Consider the following 22,993-nt stretch of genomic DNA (forward strand, 5'->3'; position numbering starts at 1 on the left):
AACAACAGTGTAAATGCATTTAATGCTACTGAACTACACACTTAATGCTTAAATGGTAAATTTTATGTTATGCATATTTTACAATTTAAAAAACAGCAAATAAAATTCAGTTGCACATTTAAAGAATAATACACCAAGACTAAGTACAGTTTATCCTAGTATTTTAAAGAGTGGTTTCACTTTTGAAAAAAATCTATCAATGTAATTCACAATAGTAACAGATGCTGAAAAAAGAGCTGACAAAATTCAATCCCTAATTAAAATGTTTAGCAACTAAAGTTATTGGTTAATTTTGAGAATTGATCCTGTGTTAACAAACATCACCAAAGTCTCAAGGCTTACAATACAAAAGTTTATTTCTCGCTCATGCTACATGTCCATTGTGGACAGCTGTGGCTCCTCACTGTCTTCATTCTAGGACTGAAGCTGAAGGCACAGTACCTATATGCAACATATTGTTCATATGGCAGAGGGGGGAAAAGCAATGACTTAATCAAGCAATGACTCCTGAAGTTTTGCTCAGATACAGCATACATCACTTCCACTGGCTAAAGCAAGCCTCATGGCTAAGCCTGATATCAAGAAGGTAGGAAGTATATTCTCTCACAGGGAGGGGCACCTGGTAGAAGGACTCTATTATAGAGATAAACTCAGTAGAGAGGATTGCCGAATAGTTGTAAATAAGATGATTTGTGAATGACAAATCTACAATACAGAGAAACTCCCTTAATTTGAAAAAGGATATTTACCATGAACCTAGCGTGAATAGCATACTTAATGATGAAACATTAGAAATATCTTCATAAGGTCAGAAACAAGAAAAGGATGCCTGCTATTACCACTATATTTCAACAATACTCTTGAGGTTCTACTCAATGCAATTAGACCAGAAAAACAATTAGTATTAAAATCATTTTCAGGTAATATGATTATCTACTCAGAAAATCCAGAGAATTTTAACCTATTATTACAAGTAATAGAAGAGTTTAGCAAGGTGCTCAGATACTATATCCACATACAAAAAAAATCCTTAGATATATACATAAAATATGATGTATGTACAAATGTGTGTGTGTATAATTACTACTGCTGTGTATCAGCAATAAATGCTTAGAAAATGTAATAACTTTAAAAGATCCCAATCAATCATATGGGTTATTAAGTCAATTAGCTGTGTAATCTCAGGCAAGTTATTTAAACTTTCTGCCTGTTTCCTCAACTATAAAATGAGAATAATGACATCTTATTTCTCTGATTCTAAAACACAGATTCTTCATATTTTAATCTCTCAGAAATCAATGACTTATTTAAAAAATGCTGTCACCCAGGAAGCAATAATGATGTTCTGTATGAAAAGTTTTCATTGACACTTTCTGGTAACACCAAGAAAGCATCAATATCAAAGCAGCTTAGATTTGATAAAATATGGTAAACCAATTAACATGATTACATGAGATAATTCATATCAAACACGTAAAGCCATATCTAACATAAACAAAGTACTCAATAAACTTTAGCTTTTCTTATTCTTTGTCCTATCATATATTAAAAGAGATTATAATGCTAGAGTAATTGAAATAATATGGTATTGAACCAGGATTAAAGAAAAAAAATCAATGAAACAGAATAGTCCAAAAAAACAAATCTACATATTTATGGAAATTTAATATATAATAAATGAGCCATTTTATGTCAGTGGGAAAAGTCCAGACTGGTAGTTCTCAATTGTATCATACCCAATACTCTTTTTGTTTTTTGTTTTTAATTTTGAGACAGGGTCTTGTTCTGCCTCCCAGTTTCAAGCAATTCTCCTGCCTCAGCCTCCCGAGTAGCTGGGACTACAGATGTGCACCACCACACCCAGCTAATTTTTGTATTTTTAGTAGAGACGGGGTTTCACCATGTTGGCCAGGATGGTCTCAAACTCCTGACCTCAGGTGATCCACCCGCCTTGGCCTACCAAAGTGCTGGGATTACAGGCATGAGCCACCACTTGAGCCTGGGACATCAAGGCTACAGTGGGCCATGATCACAAAAATGAAATAAAATAAAATAAGCAGTTTTTCATCTATATGCATGTTTAGAGGGATTTCACCTATATGAATGGGGGCATGAGATGCACAGTATCTACCACCCCTGGTCCTCATCAAAAACTGGTGCCAACACCGGGCATGGTGGCTCACGCCTGTAATCCCAGCACTTTGGGAGGCCGAGGCGGGTCACTAGGTCAGGAGATCGAGACCATCCTGGCTAACATGGTGAAACCCTGTCTCTACTAAAAATACAAAAAAATTAGCTGGGCGTGGTGGCGGGCGCCTGTAGTCCCAGCTACTCCGGAGGCTGAGGCAGGAGAATGGCGTGAACCCGGGAGGTGAAGCTTGCAGTGAGCCGAGATCGCGCCACTGCACTCCAGTCTGGGTGACAGAGTAAGACTCCGTCTCAAAAACAAAACAAAACAAAACAAAAAACAGGTGCCAACAACACCCTACCTAAGTTAACACTCTGATAAGCGCCAGGCATGGTGGCTCACACCTACAGTTCCAGCACTTTGGGAGGCCGAAGTGGGCAGATCACTTGAGCCCCAGGAGTTCAAGACCAGCCTGGGCCAACATGGTGAAATCCTGTCTCTACAAAAAAAAAATACAAAAATTAGCTGGGCATGGTGGCACGTGCCTGTAGTCCCAGCTAATCAGCAGGCTGAAACGGGAGGATCGCTTGAGTCCTGGACGCAGACGTTGCAGTGAGCTGTCACTGCACCACTTCACTCCAGCCTGGGAGACAGAGTAAGACCCTGTCTCAAATAAAGAAAGAAAGAAAGAAATAAAACAATTATGATAAGTAAAAGCCACTCCACAAATTTCTGAATTTCCTCTTGAAGTAGCAGCATACCCATTGAAAACCCTTGGGATAGACTGTTCAAAAAAAAAAAAAAAAATATATATATATATATATATATATATATATATATATATCCGGACAATGGGATGTCAATTTTGTTGAAAATTAAATATAGCCTAATCTCCTCAAAATATTCCTAGGTCACTGGAAGGCAAAGTTGTGTAATTTCACATGATAAAAAGCACATTTGAACACAACTTCTATTTGTGTTCCCTTTCCAAATAATAAACAAGATTGACCCTTTGAAGTCAACCTGATCTTTGCCACTCCCCTACTAACCCTTTTTCTATTGTTTCTGAAATCCATTCTCTGAAACTCTGGAAATTCCATTATGAACAAACTAACTCTCAGAGGGAGTACATTACATTGTTTAAAAGCATGGACTTGAATCAGGCAGACCTGGATTCAAAATTTAGCTCTATTATCTAAGTACCCTGTGTGTGCTATTGACCAGTTAACTTCTTGACACCCTAGTTTCCTTAGCTGTAAAATCTCTCATTTTTCCTTAGCTGCTTCTCTTTCAGCTGAAACCTGCACAAATTATCTCTATCCTAAGACAACAACAAAAAGGAAAATTACAATGACCGTACCATTATAGGTATTCCTTGTTTTATTGTGCTTCACGGATGTTTTACTACAAATTGAAGATGTGTGGCAACCCAGCATTGAGTAAGTCTATCAGTGCCATTTTTCCAACAGCATGTGTTCACTTCATGTCAGTATGTCACATTTTGGTAATTCTCACAATATTTCAAACTTTTTCATTATTACATGTTACGATGATCTGTAATCAACAATCTTTGGTGTTATTAACGTATCTGTTTGGGGAAGCCATGTACCACGCCCAGATAAAATGGGTAACTTAACTGATACATGTTGTGTGTTTTCTGACTGACTGCTCCACCAACCGGTGTTCTCCTCTCTCCTCTCTCCTCAGGCCTTCCTATTCCCTGAGACGCAACAATACTGAAATTAGGTCAACTAATAACCCTACAATGGCCTTTAAGTGTTCAAGTGAAAGAAAGAGTAGCAGGTTTCTTACTTTAAATCAAAAGCTGGAAATGATTAAGCTGATTGAGGAAGGCATGCTGAAAGGCGAGACAGGCTGAAAGCTAGGCTTCTTGCAGTCAAACAGCCAAGTTCTGAATGCAAAGGAAAAGTTATTGAAGGAAATTAAAAGTTGCTACTCCAGTGAACACATGAATGATAAGAAGGCAAACAGCCTTATTGCTGATATGGAGAGAATTTTAGTAGTCTGAAGAGATCAAACTAGCCACAATGTTCCCTTAAGCCAATTTAGAAGCTGCAGTAAGTTATCCAGAAAACCTAACAGGGACCATCAATGAAAGTGGCTACAATAAACAACAGATTCTCAATGTAGACAAAACAGCCTTCTATTGGAAGAAGATGCCATCTAGGACTTTCAAAGCCCAAGAGAAGTCAACGCTTGGCTTCAAAGCTTCAAAGGCTGACTCTCATTGACAATTTGAAAAATGCTAGGGCCCTTAAAAATTAAGGTAAATTTACTTGCCTGTGCTCTATAAATGAAACAACAAAGCCTACATGACAGCACATCTGTTTACAGCTTGGTTTACTGAATATTTTAATCCCATCATGGAGACCCACTGCTTGAAAAAAAAGATTCCTTTCAAAATACTGCTCACTGACAATGCATTGGGTTATCAAGAGCTCTGACAGAGATGTACAAGGAGATGAATGTTGTTTTCAGGCCTATCAACACACTATCCATTCTGGAGCAAATGGTTCAAGGAGTAATTCTGACCTTCAAGGCTTATTTAAGAAATACATTTCAAGGCCAGGTGTGGTGGCTCATACCTGTAACCCCAGCACTTTGGGAAGCCAAGGCAGGTAGATTGCTTGAGCTCAGGAGTTTGAGACCATACTGGGCAACATGGTGAGACCCCTGTCTCTACCAAAAAAAAAAAATAGCTGGGTGTGGTGGTGAGTGCCTGTGGCCCATGCTACTCAGGAGGCTGAGGTGGGAGGATCGTTTGATCCCAGGGGACAGAGGTTGCAGTGAACCAAGATCGCACCACTGCACTCCAGCCAGAGTGACAAAGCGAGACCTTGTCTCGAAAAAAAAAAAAATACATTTCATAAACTCTACAGCTTCCATAGACAGTGATTCCTCTGACAGATGTGGGCAAGTAAACTGAAAACCTTCTGGAAGAAATTCAACAGTCTAGAAGCCATTAAGAACACTTGTGATTCATGGGTGGAGGCCAAACATCATTAACATGAGTTTGGAAGAAGCTGATTCCAACTCTCATGAATGACTTTGAGGGCTTCAAGACTTCAGTAGATGAAGTGGCTGCAGATGGGGTAGAAATGGCAAGAGAACTAGAATTACAAACGGAGTCTGAAGATGTGACTGAACTGCTCATGATAAAACTTGAATTGATGACAATCTCATGATAAAACTTGAATTGATGACAAATTTCTTCTACTGGATGAGCAAAGAAAATGGTTTCTTTTCTTTTTGAGACAGTCTCGCTCTGTCGCCCAAGCTGGAGTGCAGTGGCATGATCTTGGCTCACTGCAACCTCCACCTCCTGGGTTCATATGATTCTCCTGCCTCAGTCTTCTGAGTAGCTGGGATTACAGGCGCACGCCACCACAACTGGCTTTTTTATTTTTTAGTAGAGACGGGGTTTCACCATGTTGGCCAGGCTGGTCTTGAACTCCTGACCTCAGGTGATTCGCCTACTTCAGTCTCCCAAAGTGCTGGGATTATAGGCATGAGCCACTGCACTGGTTTCTTTTTCTTTTTTTTTTTTTTTGAGACAGTCTCGCTCTGTCGCCCAGGCTGGAGTGCAGTGGTACAATCTCAGCTCACTGCAAGCTCTGCCTCCCTGGTTCATGCCATTCTCCTGCCTCAGCCTCCGGAGTAGCTGGGACTACAGGCGCCCGCCACCATGCCCGGCTAATTTTTTGTATTTTTAGTAGAGACGGGGTTTCACCATGTTAGCCAGGATGGTCTTGATCTCCTGACCTTGTGATCCGCCCGCCTCGGCCTCCCAAAGTGCTGGGATTACAAGCGTGAGCCACCGCGCCTGGCCTTGCACTGGTTTCTTTATATAGAATCTACTCAGGGTGACGACGTGAGCATTGTTGAAATGACAACAAAGAATTTAGATTATTACATAAACTTAGTTGATAAAACAGCAGCAGGATTTGAGAGGACTGACTCCAATTTTTAAAGTTCTACTGTGGGTAAATGCTATCAAACAGCATCACCTGTTACCGAGAAATAATTCATTAAAGAAAGAGTCGATCAATGCAGCAAACTTCATTTTTGTCTTAAGAAACTGCTACGGCCACCCAGCCTTCAGCAAACATCACCTGATCAGTCAGCAGCCATTAACATTGAGACAAAACCCTCCAGCAGCAAAAAGATTATTGCTGGCTAAAGGCTCACATGATCATTAGCATTTTTTAGCATAAAGTATTTTAAAATTATGGTATAGGCATTTTTTTTAAGCTATAATGCTATTACACACTTTAAAAACTACAGCATAGCATAAACATAACTTTTATATACACTAGGAAACAAAAAACTTACATGACTTGCTTTACTGAGATATTTACTTTATTGCAGTGGTCTGGAACCATACCCACAATATCAGTGAGGTATACCTGTGTATCTTCGAACTATCATTTCCATCTCTTCCTCTCTCTCTTCCCTGTCAAACTCTTTCAAAATAAGATTACTAATTAAATTTTAAAAGTTACTATTCAGATGAGAGGACAATAAAAGACAGAGAAACTGTAGAGCTAAAGAAAATATATTGAAGACTAAAATAACACCAATAGAGCTAATAAATTAGAAACAGTAAGAAACAGAAAAGCTATAACTGAAACACTGACAAAAGTTTAATCTTAGTAGAGAGAAAAAGACACAGACTGAATAATTTCCCTAAATACCTGTTTAATTCTCCTTACTCTGCTCTACTTTTTCACAGCTCTGTAATCTTCTAAATTCACATGTAACTTACTTATCTGTTATGTTAATTACTTATCACCCCCCACCACCACCACCTTGAGAATATAAGTGCCACAAAGGCAGTGGCTTTTGTTATGTTTCACTGGCACAGGGCAAGTGATCAATAAATATCTGTTGAATGCATTAATAAATGCATGACGATGATATGAAAGACAAAGATGATCCTCCAAAATGATAACCCAGCACATGGATGACAGTAAATTTCAATGAAATGAAGAAAAAGCTAAATATTTAGAGAAAAAGAAACAGTGTATTCCTGGAAAAAACAATTCAACATTATTTGCAGCAAGACACATTGAGTTAAAAAGGCTATACTCTCCAGTAGTCCAAGCCAATTAAAAAAAGTCTAGAAGTAGGGATAAAAGAAACTATAGTGTTGTACTTCCTGATAAGAACATTAAGTACCAGAAAAAATCACTAATGTCTGTAAGATTTTGAAATAAATTGTTATTGTAGAAATATTACACCCAATCAAGTAGATATTTAAGTGACAAAAGCAATGGGCAAGCATTATTTAACAATCAAAAACTTAAGAAATAATGCCCCAATGAGCACATGTTGAAAAACTATGAAATTAAGTCAAAGACCTCAGAAATGGAAAACAATGGTTAAAAAGACTAGTGGACGCTGGGCATAGTGGCTCACACTTCTAATCCCAGTACTTTGAGAGGCTGAGGCAGGAGGATCATTTGAAGCCAGGGGCTCCAGAACAGCCTGGGCAACATAGTGAGACTCTGTCTCAACAAAAAAATAAAAAAAAATTAGGCAGGCATGGTAGTGCATGACTGTAGTCTCAGCTACTTGGGAGGCTGAGGTGGGAGAATTGCTTGAGCCCAGGAGGTTGAGGCTACAGTGAGCTGTGACAGAGCCACTGCACTCTAGCCTGGACAACAGTGAGTCCCTGTCTCAAAATGAAATATTTTAAAAAAGAAAAAGAAAAATAAGGAGGACAGAATTCTCTTGCCATCTCCCCACTTCTAATAGAATTGTCTTAGTTCCATCCTTTTCCTTTTCTCTCTTCTTGCTTTTTCACTCTTAGCCAGTAGGTTAAGGATGAAATTTTAGCAAATTGCAAAATTACTTTAAATCCCTCACTGTTTATACTCTGATATACTCGGTACCATAAATTTACTAGTAATTCAGTTTAATAGCATATGAGAAAAGTTCACAAATTCTCAGCCATCATTAAAATAACCTAAATTTCCCAACATTTTCACAATATGCTTTGTCTTATCTATATACAACTGTCTTTTTATTTGAACTATACTAGACTATATCTACAGAAGTAAGACATTATCTGATTAAAACTGATGACAAACCACAACTAAAACATTTTATTGATTTGGATGTACTATAATGTTCAGACAGATTAAAATTTTAACTTTTTCTTACCAATAGTAAGCCAAACAGGCTTCCAGCTAAAATAAGATTAATTTTTCATTAGGAAAACCAAACCTTCAACTTACTTTTTCAAGAAAATTTTTAAAAAGATTAAAGAGGAGAAATATTAAGAAATAGTGAAAGGAATGGAAGTGTATACACTTATGTAATCCTGTAACTTGCTAATGCTTCTTTGGGAATACACAATTATGGTTATCTTTTTTTTTTAAGCACTCACTTCCTTGTATTCGTCAAAATTATAACAAAATAATAATATGATTTTGAAAAAAAACTCACACTACCATGCTAAAAAGTAATCATTTTCATTTATTATTTTTTACTTATCTGTGCACCTATAGCATTGTACAACCCTAAGTATTCAATTTTGTATCCTTATTTCATCTACCTCACGCTTTTAAAATGTCCCAATATTTTCTCTCCTAGTCTTCTATCAGATAAAATGTGTTATATCTTTTTACATTTTAATATGATTTGGAAACTAAATACACTATGGGAAATCCTTAAAATTCACCATAATTTTTCTTAAAAAATAGTTGAAAATACAGAAAAGTATAAAAAAAAAAAATCATGCCAGGCGTGGTGGCTCACACCTGTAATCCCAGCACTTGGGGACACCAAAGCAGGAGGATCACTTGAGGCCTGGAGTTCAAAATGAGCCTGGGCAATATAGCGAGACCCCCATCTCTACAAATTAAAAAAAAAACAACAAAAAAACCACTCATTGTCTGCCATACAAAGATAACTACCATTAATATGAAATGCTTTATTGTCTTTTTTCCTTTTATCTATAACAAATTTGTATATATTTTTTCACTAAATGTTATTTCATGATGAATGTGATAGCCGTAGTATTGCACACACTTTACTTACTCATGCTTTCACCGTTGAAAGCTGGACTGGTCTTAAGTTTTTACGATCATAAAGAGACCCAAGATAAATGCTTTTGAATACCTAAAAATATGTTATATCAATTTCTGACAATTCCAAGACAAAATTTTAGAAAAGAAAATATTGGCAAGGTTTCTGTCTCCTGACTGATAATATTGGGTGAACAATAGTCAACTTTTAAAAGATTTATACTAATTGTTGGAACTGCTTTCCAGAAGAGGTCCATCTGCTTCCAAAAATGTGCATCAATTTATAACAAAAATTCGAGTGCAATTTCACAAAGATCTTGCCATTTCATTTTTAAAAAGTATTTGGCTAATATGATGGCAAAAAATGGTAGCTCACTATTGTCCTAAGTTTACATTTCTTATAGTAAAATTGAGTATTTTTAATGTTCATTAGATATTTCTATTTTTTTCTATATTTGTCTCTAAATGTGTTTTCCTCTTTTTTTTCTGCTAGGGTTTTAATGTTTCCCTTATAATTTCTATAAATGCTTAACCTATAAAAGGAATATACCATGGCTTCTGAGTAATTTTATATATATAATTTTATATATATATATAACTACATATACATATATACACATACTAAGTTCACAGCCAGGTGCAGTGGCCCACACCTATAAGCCCAACACTTTGGGAGGCCAAAGCAGGTGGATCACTTGAGCCCAGGAGTTCAAGAGCAGCCTAGGCAACGCAGTGAGACTCTGTCTCTACAAAAAATAAATTAAAAAATTAGCCAGGCATGGTGGTGTGTGCCTGTGGTCCCAGCTACTTGGGAGGCTGAGGTGAGAGGCGTGCTTCGGCCTGGGAGGTTGAGGCTGCCATGAGTTGCAACTGCACAAATTGCACTCCATCCTGGGTGAAAGAGCAAGATCCTGTCTCAAAAAATGAAAAAAAATAATAAGTAATGTAAATTAAATAAAATGTAAAACTAAGTTAATAAATTTTAGCTATCTAAACTTAATACTCTCTTTTAAAGTGGTTAAAAAGTTTTGTCTCTTTATCCAAAAGCAACAACTAGGCCAGTTACAGTAGTTCACACCTATAATCCCGACACTTTGGGAGGCTGAGGCACGAGGATCACTAGAGGCCAGGAGTCTGAGACCAGCCTGGGAAACAGAGGGAGACCCTGTCTCTACAAAAAATAAACAAATTAGCCAGATGTGGTGGCACATCCCTGTGGTGCCAGCTACTGGAGTGTTTAAGTGAGAGGATCACTTGAGCCCAGAAGGTCGAGGTTGCAGTGAGCCGTGATCATACCACTGCACTCCAGCCTGGGCAGCAGAGCAAAACCTTGTCTCCAAAAAAAGTGCAACAATTTTCAGATTGTATACATCGTATCTCTTAATGGCATATAAATTATGTTACAAAACTAGATTTCACAAGTATACCATTGTTTAGAAATAAACATTTCAATTGCCGACATTAAAAGGAAAATTCATTATGCTCTGCAAAATGGGCAGGCATTTATCATAGATAAACATCTAAAAAAGAGTTCTAGGTTTAATCTGTCATGCAACATCTAACCATTTTGGTCACTTAACAACACTCATTAAATATCTGTTATCAAAAATACTTTTGAGAACAATCATACAGACCAGTGGTCAGCAAGTTGTAGGCTATGGGTCAAATACAGCCCATCTCCATTTTTGTAAATAAAATTTTATTAAAACACATTTATTACTCATGCTCATAATTTACATACTGCCTGATGGCTGCTTTCACACTGAGACTGAAGTTGTACAGTTGCCCTGCAAGGCCTAAAACATTTACTATCTGGATCTTTACAATACAGACAGCTAAAACACCTGAATAAATAATCTTACTAATTTTTAGAAGCTAGCCTAGGCCAGGCATGGTGGCTCACACTTGTAATCCTAGCACTTTGGGAGGCCAAGGTGGGCGTTTTACTTTGAGCTCAAGAGCTTGAGACCCGCCTGGGCAACATGGCGAAACCCTGTCTCTACAAAAAAATACAAAAATGAGCCGAGAGTGGTGTCTCGCACCAGTGGTCCCAGCTACTCAGGAGGCGGAGGCTAAAAGATTGCTCAGGCTGGGAAGCGGAGGTTGCAGTGACCCAAAATCGCGCCACTGCACTCCAGCCTGGGCAATAGAACAAGACTCTGTTTCAAAAAATAAAAACGAAGCTAGGCTAGATGGCCAGATCCTAACTCATAGAGCTCATACTTTATCTAGTACAGTGACAAGACATGTATGTAAACAACTTATAATGCAAGCTTTTAAAAGCTAAGTGCAATAAGAAAGGTAAAGAGTGTAAGAAAAAGGAAGAGATTCTTTCCAGTGAGGAAAATCAAAGAAGGTATCTTGAAAGAAGTAGCTTTTGCGCTGGGTTTTGAAGGATGGCTATAATTTGGACATTAAAAAAATGGGGAGAAGACTTCCAGTGTAAAGAAAAGCAGAGCTGTGAAAAACTGCAAGCACGACAGTGTACTTTTTATGGAGGAACAGTTAGGAGAAAATGCTAGTAAGCATTCTAGGGGCAAAGCATAGAGAAGGTTTTCAAAGTCAAGATTAGCAGTTTAGATTTTAAATATAATTACGTTCAGGACTGAGGATCAGTGATTATAACTGTGCTTTAGGAAGATCAATCTGACAATATCATAAATAATTTGAGAAGACAGATAATAAGGAAACTAGTTATGAAACAATTAAAATAATCCAACAGAAAAGAATGAACATGGTGACAGTGAGACCGGAAAATTATGACAGCAAAACCACTCACTTATGAATTGATAGCAGCATCAGAATATGCTTTCTTACTCATATGGTGTAAAAACTTTCACCCCCCCAACCATCTCTCCCACCTTGAACAAAATGATAATTATTTCTAACTTATTCTGACAATTTGAAAAAGAGGATCTACTAGGCCACGCATGGTGGCTCACGCCTGCAATCACAGCACTTTGGGAGGCTGAGGTAGGCAGATCCCTTGAGGCCAGGAGTTCAAGACCAGCCTGGCCAACATGGCAAAACCCCATCTCTACAAAAAATACAAAAATTAGCTGGGCCTGGTGGCGAACGCCTGTGATCCCAGCTACTTGGGAGGCTGAGGCACAAGAACTGCTTTAACTTGGGAGGTGGAGGCTGCAGTGACCCGAGATGCCGCCACTGCACTCCAGCCTGGATGACAGAGCCAGACTCTGTCTCAAAAAAGAAAGGAGGAACTGCTTAAATTATAATTAAAAGGTATAGACTACCACTTTCCCACTAAACTAAACCTGGATGCAAGCACAAAATGAAAACAATTCATGTGCTAGGGCTCCCTCTGCTGGACCACTAGAGAAAAAATCTGATCTTAAATGCTGCTGAATTGATAAAAAGAACAGATAAATTGGCTTCATAGCAGCTCCTTTCCAGGTGTATCAAATGCTTTCCTCAGGAGGGGAATAAGAAATTATCTTTCTTCTATATTTTCCACAGCACTAATAATTTAATTGTTGCTTAAATTGTTGACTAATTATGAAAGAGATTTTAATATATAGTCAAATCACACAAATTTTTTTTTTTAATCTTTTTTTTTGAGACGGAGTCTCGTTCTGTCACCCAGGCTGGAGTGCAGTGGCTTGATATCAGCTCACTCAACCTCTGCCTCCAGGGTTCAAGTGATTTTCCTGCCTCAGCCTGAGTAGCTGGGATTACAGGTGCCCACCACCATGTCCAGCTAATTTTTGTATTTTTAGTAGAGATGGGGTTTCACCATATTGGCCAGGCTGGTCTTGAACTACTGACCTCAAGTGATCTGCCCACCTCAGCCTCCCAAAGTGCTGGGATTATAGGCCTGAGTCACCATGACTGGCCAAATCTCACAAATATTTAAATATACTCAATAAATTTACTTCTCAGTAAAAAGACAAGCTGGAATTAACCGGACTGATTTTTTTATAGGTAAGGAAATTATTCTAAGGAATGGTTTTATATTCCGTTCACTAAGAAATAAGCTGCAGCTCCCTTGTCCATTGGCTTTGACCGGAAGGTAGGAGAACCTTTCTCTCTAAGACTGAATCTCCCAAATGTTTCTGCTCCTTCTGGACAAGCCCAGTTCCCACCAGGTAACTCTGGTCCCCAGCCTCCAAGAACCATCTCCTACTTGTATCCCTCTATATATCACTACTTGCTTCTTACTGCTGCTAATCTCTCGACTGCCTCATCATCCCCTTTTTGGCATCTCAAGTCTTCCATCACCTATGTTAACAATTCTCTGTATTAAAGTCCCACTACAGGAAGGAGGAAAAGAGGAAGAGCAGGAGGGAAGGAGAAAGCTAGCACAAAATGGCCCAGGCCTATCTTTGCTGACTCTAGTGTACCCACTGGCTAGCTAACACCAGCCTCATTTCACAATGGAAAAGAAACAGCAGTAACATCAAAAAACTCTCTAGATTACTTGTGTAAACCCATCCTTCTCAAACTGTGGTATGTTGTGGTCATTTCATATCGCTTTTTCTTTTTCTTTTAGAGACAGGATCTCCCTCTGTTGCCCAGGCTGGAGTGCAGTGGCACAATCCTAGCTCACTGCAACCTCAAACCTGGGCTCAAGCAATTCTCCCCACCTGAGCCTTCCAAGTACCTAACATTACCAGTGTGTGCCACCACACTTTTTTTTTTTTATAGAGACGGGGTCTCGCTGTTGCCCAGGCTGGACTTGAACTCCTAGCCTCAAGCGATTCTCCCACCTCAGCCTCCGAAAGTGCGTGAGGGTACAGGCATGAGTTATCATGCCTGGCCATGATGCTTTGTGTTACACAGTATACCAGGGTGCTTTAATGTGAAATGCAAGATAAGCATGTCCAATCCTTCTGTTGTATCCATAGTAAGTGATTTTTATAATTATTTGTATATTAAACCACAAGGGTGCTAGAAAATTTAATGGTAAATAGACGATGGACGATTTAATGGTAAACAGTCTTCAACAAAAGGTGCTGGGGACAACTGGATATCCATATGCAAATGAATGAAGTTGAACCCCCTCTCTCTTATTATTAAAAAAAAAAAATTTCAAAATGTATGAAAGACCTAAACTCAAGGACTAAAACAACAAAATTCTTAGAAGAAAACATAGTGGAAATCTTTGTGACCTCGGATTAGTCAATGGTTTCTTAGGTAGGACACTAAAGCACCAGCAACAGCAGCAAAAAATGCACTTCCTCAAAACAACTTTTGTGCTTCGAAGGATATTTTCAAGAAAAGTGAACAGACAACCCACAGAACAGGAGAATATACTTACAAACCACATATCTAATAAGATACTAAAGGAACTCTTACAATCCATAATAAAATGACAACCCAATTTAAAAAGAGGTAAAGCCGGGCACGGTGGCTCATGCCTGTAATCCCAGCACTTTGGAAGGCTGAGGCAGGCAGATCACAAGGTCAGGAGTTCGAGACCAGCCTGGCCAACATAGTGAAACCCCGTCTCTACTAAAAATACAAAAATTAGCTGGGCGTAGTGGCACATGCCTGTAATCCCAGCTGCACCTGTGGTCCTAGCTACTCGGGAGGCTGAAGCAGGGAAACTGGTTGAACCCAGGAGGTGGAGGTTGTAGTGAGCCAAGTTCGTGCCACTGCACTCCAGCCCGGGCTACAGAGCGAGACTCTGTCTCAAAAAATAAAATAAAATAAAAAGAGATAAATGTGGCTGGGAACAGTGGCTTGCACCTGTAGTCCCAGCACTTTGGGAAGCTGAGGCGGGAGGATTGCTTGAGGCCAGGTGTTCAAGACCAGCCTGGCCAATATAGTGAGACCCCATCTCAATTTTAAATTTTTTTAAAAAAAAGGTAAATGACATGAATATACATTTCTCCAAAAACAAAAAAGTGTCCAACATTATTGGCCACCAGGGAAGTGCAAATCAAAGCCACAATGAGATACCACTGTACACCTTCTATATGGCTACAATAAAAAAGAAATGTTAGACAGGATGTGGAAGTGTCAAAACCCTCATACACTGCTGACAGGAATGCAAAATGGTGCAGCCATTTTGAAAAAGTCTGGCAGTTCCTCAAAAAATAAAACCAGGCCAGGTGTGGTGGCTCACACCTGTAATCCCAGCACTTTGGGAGGCCGAGGCAGGCAGATCACCTGAGGTCAGGAGTTCAAGAACAGGCTGGCCACCATGGTGAAAACCTGTCTCTACTAAAAGTACAAAATTAGCCAGGCATGGTGGCACATGCCTGTAATCCCAGCTACTCAGGAGGCTGAGGCAGGAGAATTGCTTGAAACAGGGAGGCAGAGATTGCAATAAGCCGAGATCACGCCACTGCACTCCAGCCTGGGTGATGAGTAAAACTCCGTCTCAAAAAAAAAAAAAAAAAAAAAAAAAAAAAAAAAAAATATATATATATATATGTAACCAGAGTTATCATATGAACCAGAAATTTCCATCCTAGGTACATATCCAGTAGAATATCCAATGGAAATGAAAACATATCCACACAAAAAACCTATACACAAGTATTTATAGCAGCATTATTGCCAGAAATTGGGAAAAACCCAAATGCCTACCACTGATAGATAAAATATGGTACATTCATACAATGGAATATTATTCAGCAATAAAAAAAGAAATAAAGAGTACTGACACGTTACAATCTTGAGAACATCATGCTAAGTGAAAGAAGTCAGACACAAAAGAAAGCCTATTGCATGATTCTATTTATATGAAATGTGCAGAATAGGGAAACTCATAGAAACAGAAAGTAAATTAGTGGTTGCCAGGGTTTAGGGGTGGGGAGAATGGGGAGTGATGGTAATGGGTACACAGTTTCTTTCTGGGTGAGGAAAATGTTCTAAACAGTGGTGATGCCTGCACAACTCTTAAAAACCAGTGAATTGGCCCGGCGCGGCGGCTCACGCCTGTAATCCCAGCACTTTGGGAGGCCGGGCGAGGTGGATCACAAGGTCAGGGGTTCGAGACCAGCCTGATCAACATGGTGAAACTCCGTCTCTACTAAAAATACAAAAATTAGCTGGGTATGGTGGCAGGTGCCTGTAATCCCAGCTACTCAGGAGGCTGAGGCAGGAGAATTGCTTGAACCCGGGAGGTGGAGGTTGCAGTTGCAGTGAGCCGAGATCATGCCACTGCACTCCAGCCTGAGTGACAGAGACTCCGTCTCAAAAAAAAAAAAAAAAACACACACACACGCACACACACAGTGAATTGTACACTTTAAAAGGGTAAAGTATACAGTGTGTGAATTATGTATTTTTTTAACGAGGGAAAATGATGACCAAAAAAAAAAAAAAAAAGATCTTGCATCAGGACTCCATCTCTTTCCCATATATTCAATGTGGCTGCCAGGTCCTACTTATTTCTGTGGTATCGCTCACATTTTTCCCCATTAATTCCCACTGACCTCAACCTAGGTTGAGATCTCTCACCTGAACTACTAAAAAAGCCTTCTAACAAGCATTTTGAAACTTATCTCTCATTTCTCCCTTTCTTTGTTTTACAATTCAAGAGTTATCTTCCCAAAAGTGTGATGATATCACCGAATTACTCAAAAACTACTTGAAAATATAAAGTTGAAATTTTATACGAAAAATTTAAGGTACTCCACAATCTGGCCCAATCCTGTTACAACCGCATCTGCAACATTTTTTCCTATATACCCTCTTCTCCAGCCACATTATTCCACAAAAATGCCTTGTACTTGTATGCCATTCTGTATTTCTTGCTGTTCTCTCCCAAATGAAATTATTTCACCTCTATTTTTGCCTATTTAAATCTAAACCAGCCTTGAATGTTATTTAAATGCTTATTCCTGCCTTGATTTTCCTGCAACAAGAATCATTTCATTCTCTACATTTCATTCACATTCTGTAACGCTACTGTTAAAACAAGGCAAGACAGAAGAATAGTATAGGTTTGAAGGTCAGATAGGCCTGTGTTCAAATCCCAATCTTGACACTTATTTATCAGCCACATGGCCTTGAACAAATTACTTAACCTGAGCTTCAATTTTCTGACCTGTAAAATGGGAATAATAATACATCAGAGTGATCCTGAAGATCAAAGAAAGTATAATGAGCACACAGGAATCCTCAGTATATTAGTTTCCTTTTCATATTTCAGTTTGCTTTATATTCATGTTCACATGTCTGTCTTCCCCACTAGACTAGACACCGGTTGAAAGCAACACTATATAAGGTCCCCAAAAAAACTGTTAAAAGCGTACCACATAATAAAAAGTATATAGGCTATATAGATGCAAAACTGATCAACTCTTAACCTATTGTAGGTATTAAATATCTACTAATGCAACGACATAATTAAAAATTCAAAAGTTGTAATTAGTAACTTCCTCAATATTCCATTTGAAAATATTCTAGTTGGCTACGCAGAAATGGAGATTTAACTAGTAACCTTGATTCATTTCTTATGGTCAATTATTCTAATATTTTATGAAGAAATAAAAACAGAAAAATGGAAGAAAAACTTAAGTCACTGTTAAGGGGGAAAAAATCCATTTTAAGAAAAATGTGATTCTACAACTACATGGATAAATCTGGCATTATACTGAGTGGAGTAAGTCAGACATAAAAGAGTACATACTGTATGTTTTTTTTATATGAAATTCTGTAACAGGCAAAACTAATCTAGTGATAGAAATATGAGCATTTGTCTGGGGTAGCAAGTGGGGAGGTAGACTGACTGCAGGAGTGTATGGAAAGCCTTTTGGGAGAGAGGGAAATGTTCTAAATCTTGATTGGGGCATATACATTTGTCAAAAATCATCAAGCTGTACACTTAAAATCTGAGAATTTTATATGTAAATTATACCTCAATTTTTAAAAACTGTGAGCCATAAAGAGCCAATGTCTTCAAAAGTAGCAAAGAAATATCAAATATGTTCAATTATCCACCCATGCTATTATATAATAAAAACTGAAAACCGGTCAGGCACAGTGGGTCATGCCTGTAATTCCAGCACTTTGGGAGGCCAAGGTGGGTGGATCATCTGAGGTCAGGAGTTCGAGACCAGCCTGATCAACATGGGGAAATCCCACCTCTACTAAAAACACAAGAATTAGCCAGGCGTGGTGGTGTGTTCCTGTAATCCCTGCTACTCAGGAGGCTGAGGCAGGAGAATCGCTTGAACCCAGGAGGCGGAGGTTGCAATAAGCTGAGATCGCACCACTGCACTCCAGCCTGGGCGAAAGAGGGAGACTCCATCTCAAAAAAAAGAGGCTGGGCACGGTGACTCATGCCTGTAATCCCAACACTTTGGGAGGCCGAGGCAAGTGGATCACCTGAGGTTAGGTTCAAGACCAGCCTGGCCAACATGGTGAAACCCCGTCTCTCCTAAAAATATAAAAATTAGCTGGGCGTGGTGGTGGGGCACCTGTAATCCCAGCTACTCAGGAGGCTGAGGCAGGAAAATCTACTAAATATAAAAAATATTAAAAATATAAAAATACAAAAAAATAAAAAAATAAAAATTAGCCAGGCATGGTGGCAGGCACCTGTAACCCCAGCTACTCAGGAGATTGAAGCAGGAGAATCACTTAAACCTGGGAGGCAGGGGTTGCAGTGAGCCAAGACTGCACCATCACACTCTAGCCTAGGTAACAAGAGCGAAACTCTGTCTCAAAAAAAAAAAAAGAAAAAAAAAATTAAAACATGATGGGAGTATTAGAAAAGCACATATTTACTGGGTGCGGTGGCTTACGCCTGTAATCCCAGCACTTTGGGAAGCTGAGGCAGGCAGATCACCTGAGGTCAGGAGTTCAAGACTAGCCCGGCCAACATGGTGAAACCCTGTCTCTACAAAAATACAAAAATTAGCTGGGCATGATGGCAGGTGCCTGTAATCCCAGCTACTCAGGAAGATTAGGCAAGAGAATCGCTTGAACCCAGGAGGCGGAGGTTGCAGTGAGCCGAGATCGCGGCATTGCACTCCAGCCTGGGCAACTGAGCAAGACACTGTTTCAAAAAAAGAAAAAAAAAAGAGAAAAGAAAAGCACACATTTGGGGTTGTTTCTGATATATAACTGTGGGTTTCACAGAAGTAGTTTTGGCTGCTAAAATAGAAAATGTTGATATTAGATGTTATTGTAGTACTATCAAGAGTAACTATTCACTACCACGATTATAACTGAGCAATTACATTTGGCAGACACTGAATTTCAAAAAAAGTAGCGTTGTTAAGAACTGTTATATAGTGATCTTAGCTCATGGTTAACAAATTAAAAACTGCTTTGCTAATAAAAATTTGTAGAAAATTGGCGACATCTTAATAACTCATACCTAGGGATCTTTACACCAACAATTTTGTTATGACAATTTCAGTAGTCTGAAAAGACCGTGTATTTGTTTAAAGGTAAAGTTTGCAGCTTTTAGAGGGAAAAAAATCTTTAAAAAATCGGTGGAGCTGCTTTCTTTACACCTTCCTTTTTGACAATTCTGTAAATTATACTCCACTGTATTGACAAATAACAAAGGCAAAGGTATCAGAGTCACAAGTTCAATTTTTAAAAAATTTACATTTCCAACCATGCACGAGTAAAACATAGGTTTCCTTACCTCATCATCATCATCAGAATCATTCCCAAACACTGATGGTTTTTGCAAAACAGGGTGCAACTGCTGTGTTTTCTTTGGCAAAATAAGCCCATACCTGCATATTTTTTTTTGAAATAGAAATTAAACCTTTATGTTTAAATGTTAACAAATACATCTACTACCTCTTCCACATGAAGCTACCAAATCAAAACATGTCATAAGCTTTATGAACACATAACAGACTGTTTTTGCTTCTCAGTGATCTCAAAATTCTAACATGCCGTAAGATTCTATAATTACTACTCTAAGTGATCATTTGTGGACACGGGCCAAACTCGAATACCATTTTTATCAAAGAAGAGAACTAAATGAAAAGTTCAGAAACGTTTTAAGATGGCGAAGTGACAGTAACATTTAAAGAAAACAAAACATGTGTAGTGGAAAGTTTAGTTCATGTCCACTAAAGATTTTAAAATGCTTTCAACTATCCTTGTGGTCTAAACAGTCAAGAAAATGGCTAGATTTTTTTTCCTACTGTGTACTTACACAGTTTCTAAGAACTGACTGGATAGTGTAACTCACGAAAATTTTTAAAAGATTAACTGAGAAACCCAAGTAGCCATGGGGCAAGTTCGCATTACACTTTATTAAGATCATGTGCTTTGCCTCGGAGCATCTGAGAGAACCATCCCATCAGATCCAACTCCTTTAGTTTCTCACGTTTTGGCCTTTAAGATGCGGAGATCACGAGAGGCCGCATCAAAAGTAAGGATTACACATCAAAGGTAAAACTTTCAAGTACGTACAGTATTTGTCTCTTTTGCGGCAACGTATACCCCAATTTCCTATATGCCTACCCTTTTTCTGTGGCTTCTCAGAACAATATTCCTAAAACGAGAAGGAAGGGCGGGAATCAGGACTTGAGCTTCTGCCAAGGAGAACAAGGCCCTCTAAGGAAGCCAGGAACTGTCTCTCTTCACACTGCCCCTGAGAGCATCCAAGCGGGGAGAAACTCAAGCGCGGGGTAGGAAGCAAGACTGAGGGGCCTCAGACCGAGCTTTTGGAAAATAGAAAAGTCTCGCTCTCTGCCCCTCAGCCTAACTTCCTTTATTTCCTCACAAGTTTCTCCCTCAAACTTCGGGCTTCCATCCGGGAAAATGTACGGGGGAGGGGAATCTATGTTCCTCAGGACTTCTCGTTTTTTCCCGTCTCTACCCCTGACGACACCGTCCCTTCACTTCCAGCGCATTTAAAACTCCTCGGCCAAAGACACAGTCGCCGTAGTTTCTCATCCCCCAGCCTGACCCTAACTCCCGGATCACTCACTGCCTGCCCGGAATCGCCATCTTGCTCCCGTGTCCGCTGAACGTGGCCGACGCCTCCGTGACGCTGACGCCCATGTCGTCACGTAAACTCTCGCGCGGCTTTGGGTGGCCCGGATCCCGCTTGTCGGTTGAATCGCTGGTTTGAGTCACTTCTATGGTACTGGGAATCGGATCCAGTGACCTCTGTTTTGTTTCGGAGCCCACCGGCTGCCTCAAAATCTGTAGGAGAAAGGAATGACAACGTTCTAGGCCAGTTGTTCGCAGTGTGTGGTTCTGGGACCAGCGGCATCAGCAACACCGGAGATACTGTTAAAATGACAAATTCTCGGGCCCCACCCCAAACCTGCACAATCAGAAACTTTGGAGTGAAGCGAGTTATCTGAATTTTAACCAGCGGGTAATTCTGATAAAGTTTGAAAACCACTGCCATGGCTATCGATATTCCCCCTACCCCCTTCCAAGTGTTCACTTTAACTGGTTCAGGATAATTAGGCGAAAAATGAAAATCTGTGTATTAATAATACCTTACATAGGACCAAAATTATTATTAAAAAAAATTTTTTTTTGAGACGGAGTTTCGCTCTTGTTGCCCAGGCTAGAGTGCAAAGGCGCGAACTCGGTTACCTCAACCTCCGCCTCCCGGGTTCAAGCGATTCTCCTGCCTCAGCCTCCCGAGTAGCTGGGATTACAGGCATGTGCCACCACGCCCGGCTAATTTTGTATTTTTAGTAGAGACGGGGTTTCTCCATGTTGGTCAGGCTGGTCTCGAACTCCCGACCTCGGGTGATCCGCCCGACTCGGCCTCCCAAATTGCTGGGATTACAGGCATGAGCCACCGCGCCCGGCCCAAGGACCAAAATTATTAATAATACTGTTCACGGGCTATTGGGTATAGGAATCAGGATCATATATGATACTTTTTTTTTTTTTTTTGAGACGTAGTCTCGCTCTTGTCGCCCAGGCTGGAGTGCAGTGGCATAATCTTGGCTCACTGCAACCTCCGCCTCCCAGGTTCAGACGATTCTCCTGCCTCAGCCTCCTGAGTAGCTGAGATTACAGGCGTCCGCCACCATGCCTGGCTAATTTTTGTATTTTTTTAGTAGAGGCGGGGTTTCACCATGTTGGCCAGGCTGGTCTCAAACTCCTGACCTCATGTGACCCACCCGCCTCAGCCTCACAAAGTGCTGGGATTACAGGCGTGAGCCACCGTGCCTGGCCCGTATATGATACCTTTTTGAAAACTCTGCCCACATCTGTGCACTCATTCACTCTTGGTTCATTCCCAGCTAGTCTCAGAGCAGCCAAAGAGATCAATTACTGAGATAAGGATGTTGAAATCTCCAACTATAATTGCGAATTTGCTTCTCCTTTCAATTCTATCAGTTTGTGTCATGTATTTTGAAGTTAGGTATGTAAACATTTAGGATTGTTACGTTCTCTTGCATTAACCTCTGCTAACCTCTATAGCATTAAGAAGTGGCCCTCTTTATTCCTTTATTCTTCTTTGTCTGCTTGGTCTGCTATCAATATAACTAGCTTTCTTTTGATTAATGCTAGCATAGTGTATCTTTTTCAACCCATTTTAATCTATTTGTGTATTTACATTCTAATTGGATCACTTGTTGACAGAAAATAGTTGGGTCTTGCTTTTTTATCCAGTCTGACAGTCTCTTCCATTTAATTTGGATGCTTAAAACATTTTCATTAAAGTGACTATGATTGCAGGCTGGGTGGGGTGGCTCAGGCCTGTAGTCCCAGCACTTTGGGAGGTTGAGGCCAGCATGCACAACATAGCCAGACCCCATCTCAAAAAAAAAAAAAAAAAGTTTGATTGCTATTTGTTTTCTATTTTTCCCAACTGTGATTCAGCTTATGATTTTCATGCTTCAGCTTCCTTTGTTGGTTTATTGACCATACTTCTTTGCTTGTTATA

General features: G+C 39.5%; 1 protein-coding gene and 1 non-coding gene across 10 annotated transcripts in view; both read right to left on the minus strand.

Moving 5' to 3' along the window:
* NSRP1 (nuclear speckle splicing regulatory protein 1) overlaps positions 1–22,863 on the minus strand; it is a 72,915-nt gene extending 50,052 nt beyond the window's left edge. For 5 of the 9 annotated variants that reach the window (XM_063599150.1, XM_063599151.1, XM_055101351.2 and 2 more), the window contains exons 1-3: positions 21,062–21,100; positions 20,593–20,623; positions 19,757–19,850 (exon numbers count right to left, since the gene is read on the minus strand). Coding sequence is in view for 2 of the 9 variants with exons in the window: in XM_003812714.5 (XP_003812762.2) it covers positions 19,757–19,850; positions 21,062–21,135 (168 nt within the window). In the remaining 7 variants the exon portion in view is untranslated. Of the gene's footprint in view, positions 1–19,756; positions 19,851–20,592; positions 20,624–21,061 lie in introns of those variants that run through there. The other 4 variants (XM_003812714.5, XM_063599149.1, XM_008965171.6 and 1 more) reach the window with 4 other exon arrangements.
* On the minus strand, positions 20,772–20,830 carry MIR423 (microRNA mir-423). Its single transcript, NR_163127.1, has one exon. It is a non-coding gene; the product is annotated as a microRNA mir-423 (primary transcript).
* Positions 22,864–22,993: the final 130 nt, after the last annotated feature.

The sequence above is a fragment of the Pan paniscus genome, chromosome 19 (genome assembly GCF_029289425.2).
Source record: "Pan paniscus chromosome 19, NHGRI_mPanPan1-v2.0_pri, whole genome shotgun sequence".
NCBI lineage: Eukaryota > Metazoa > Chordata > Mammalia > Primates > Hominidae > Pan > Pan paniscus.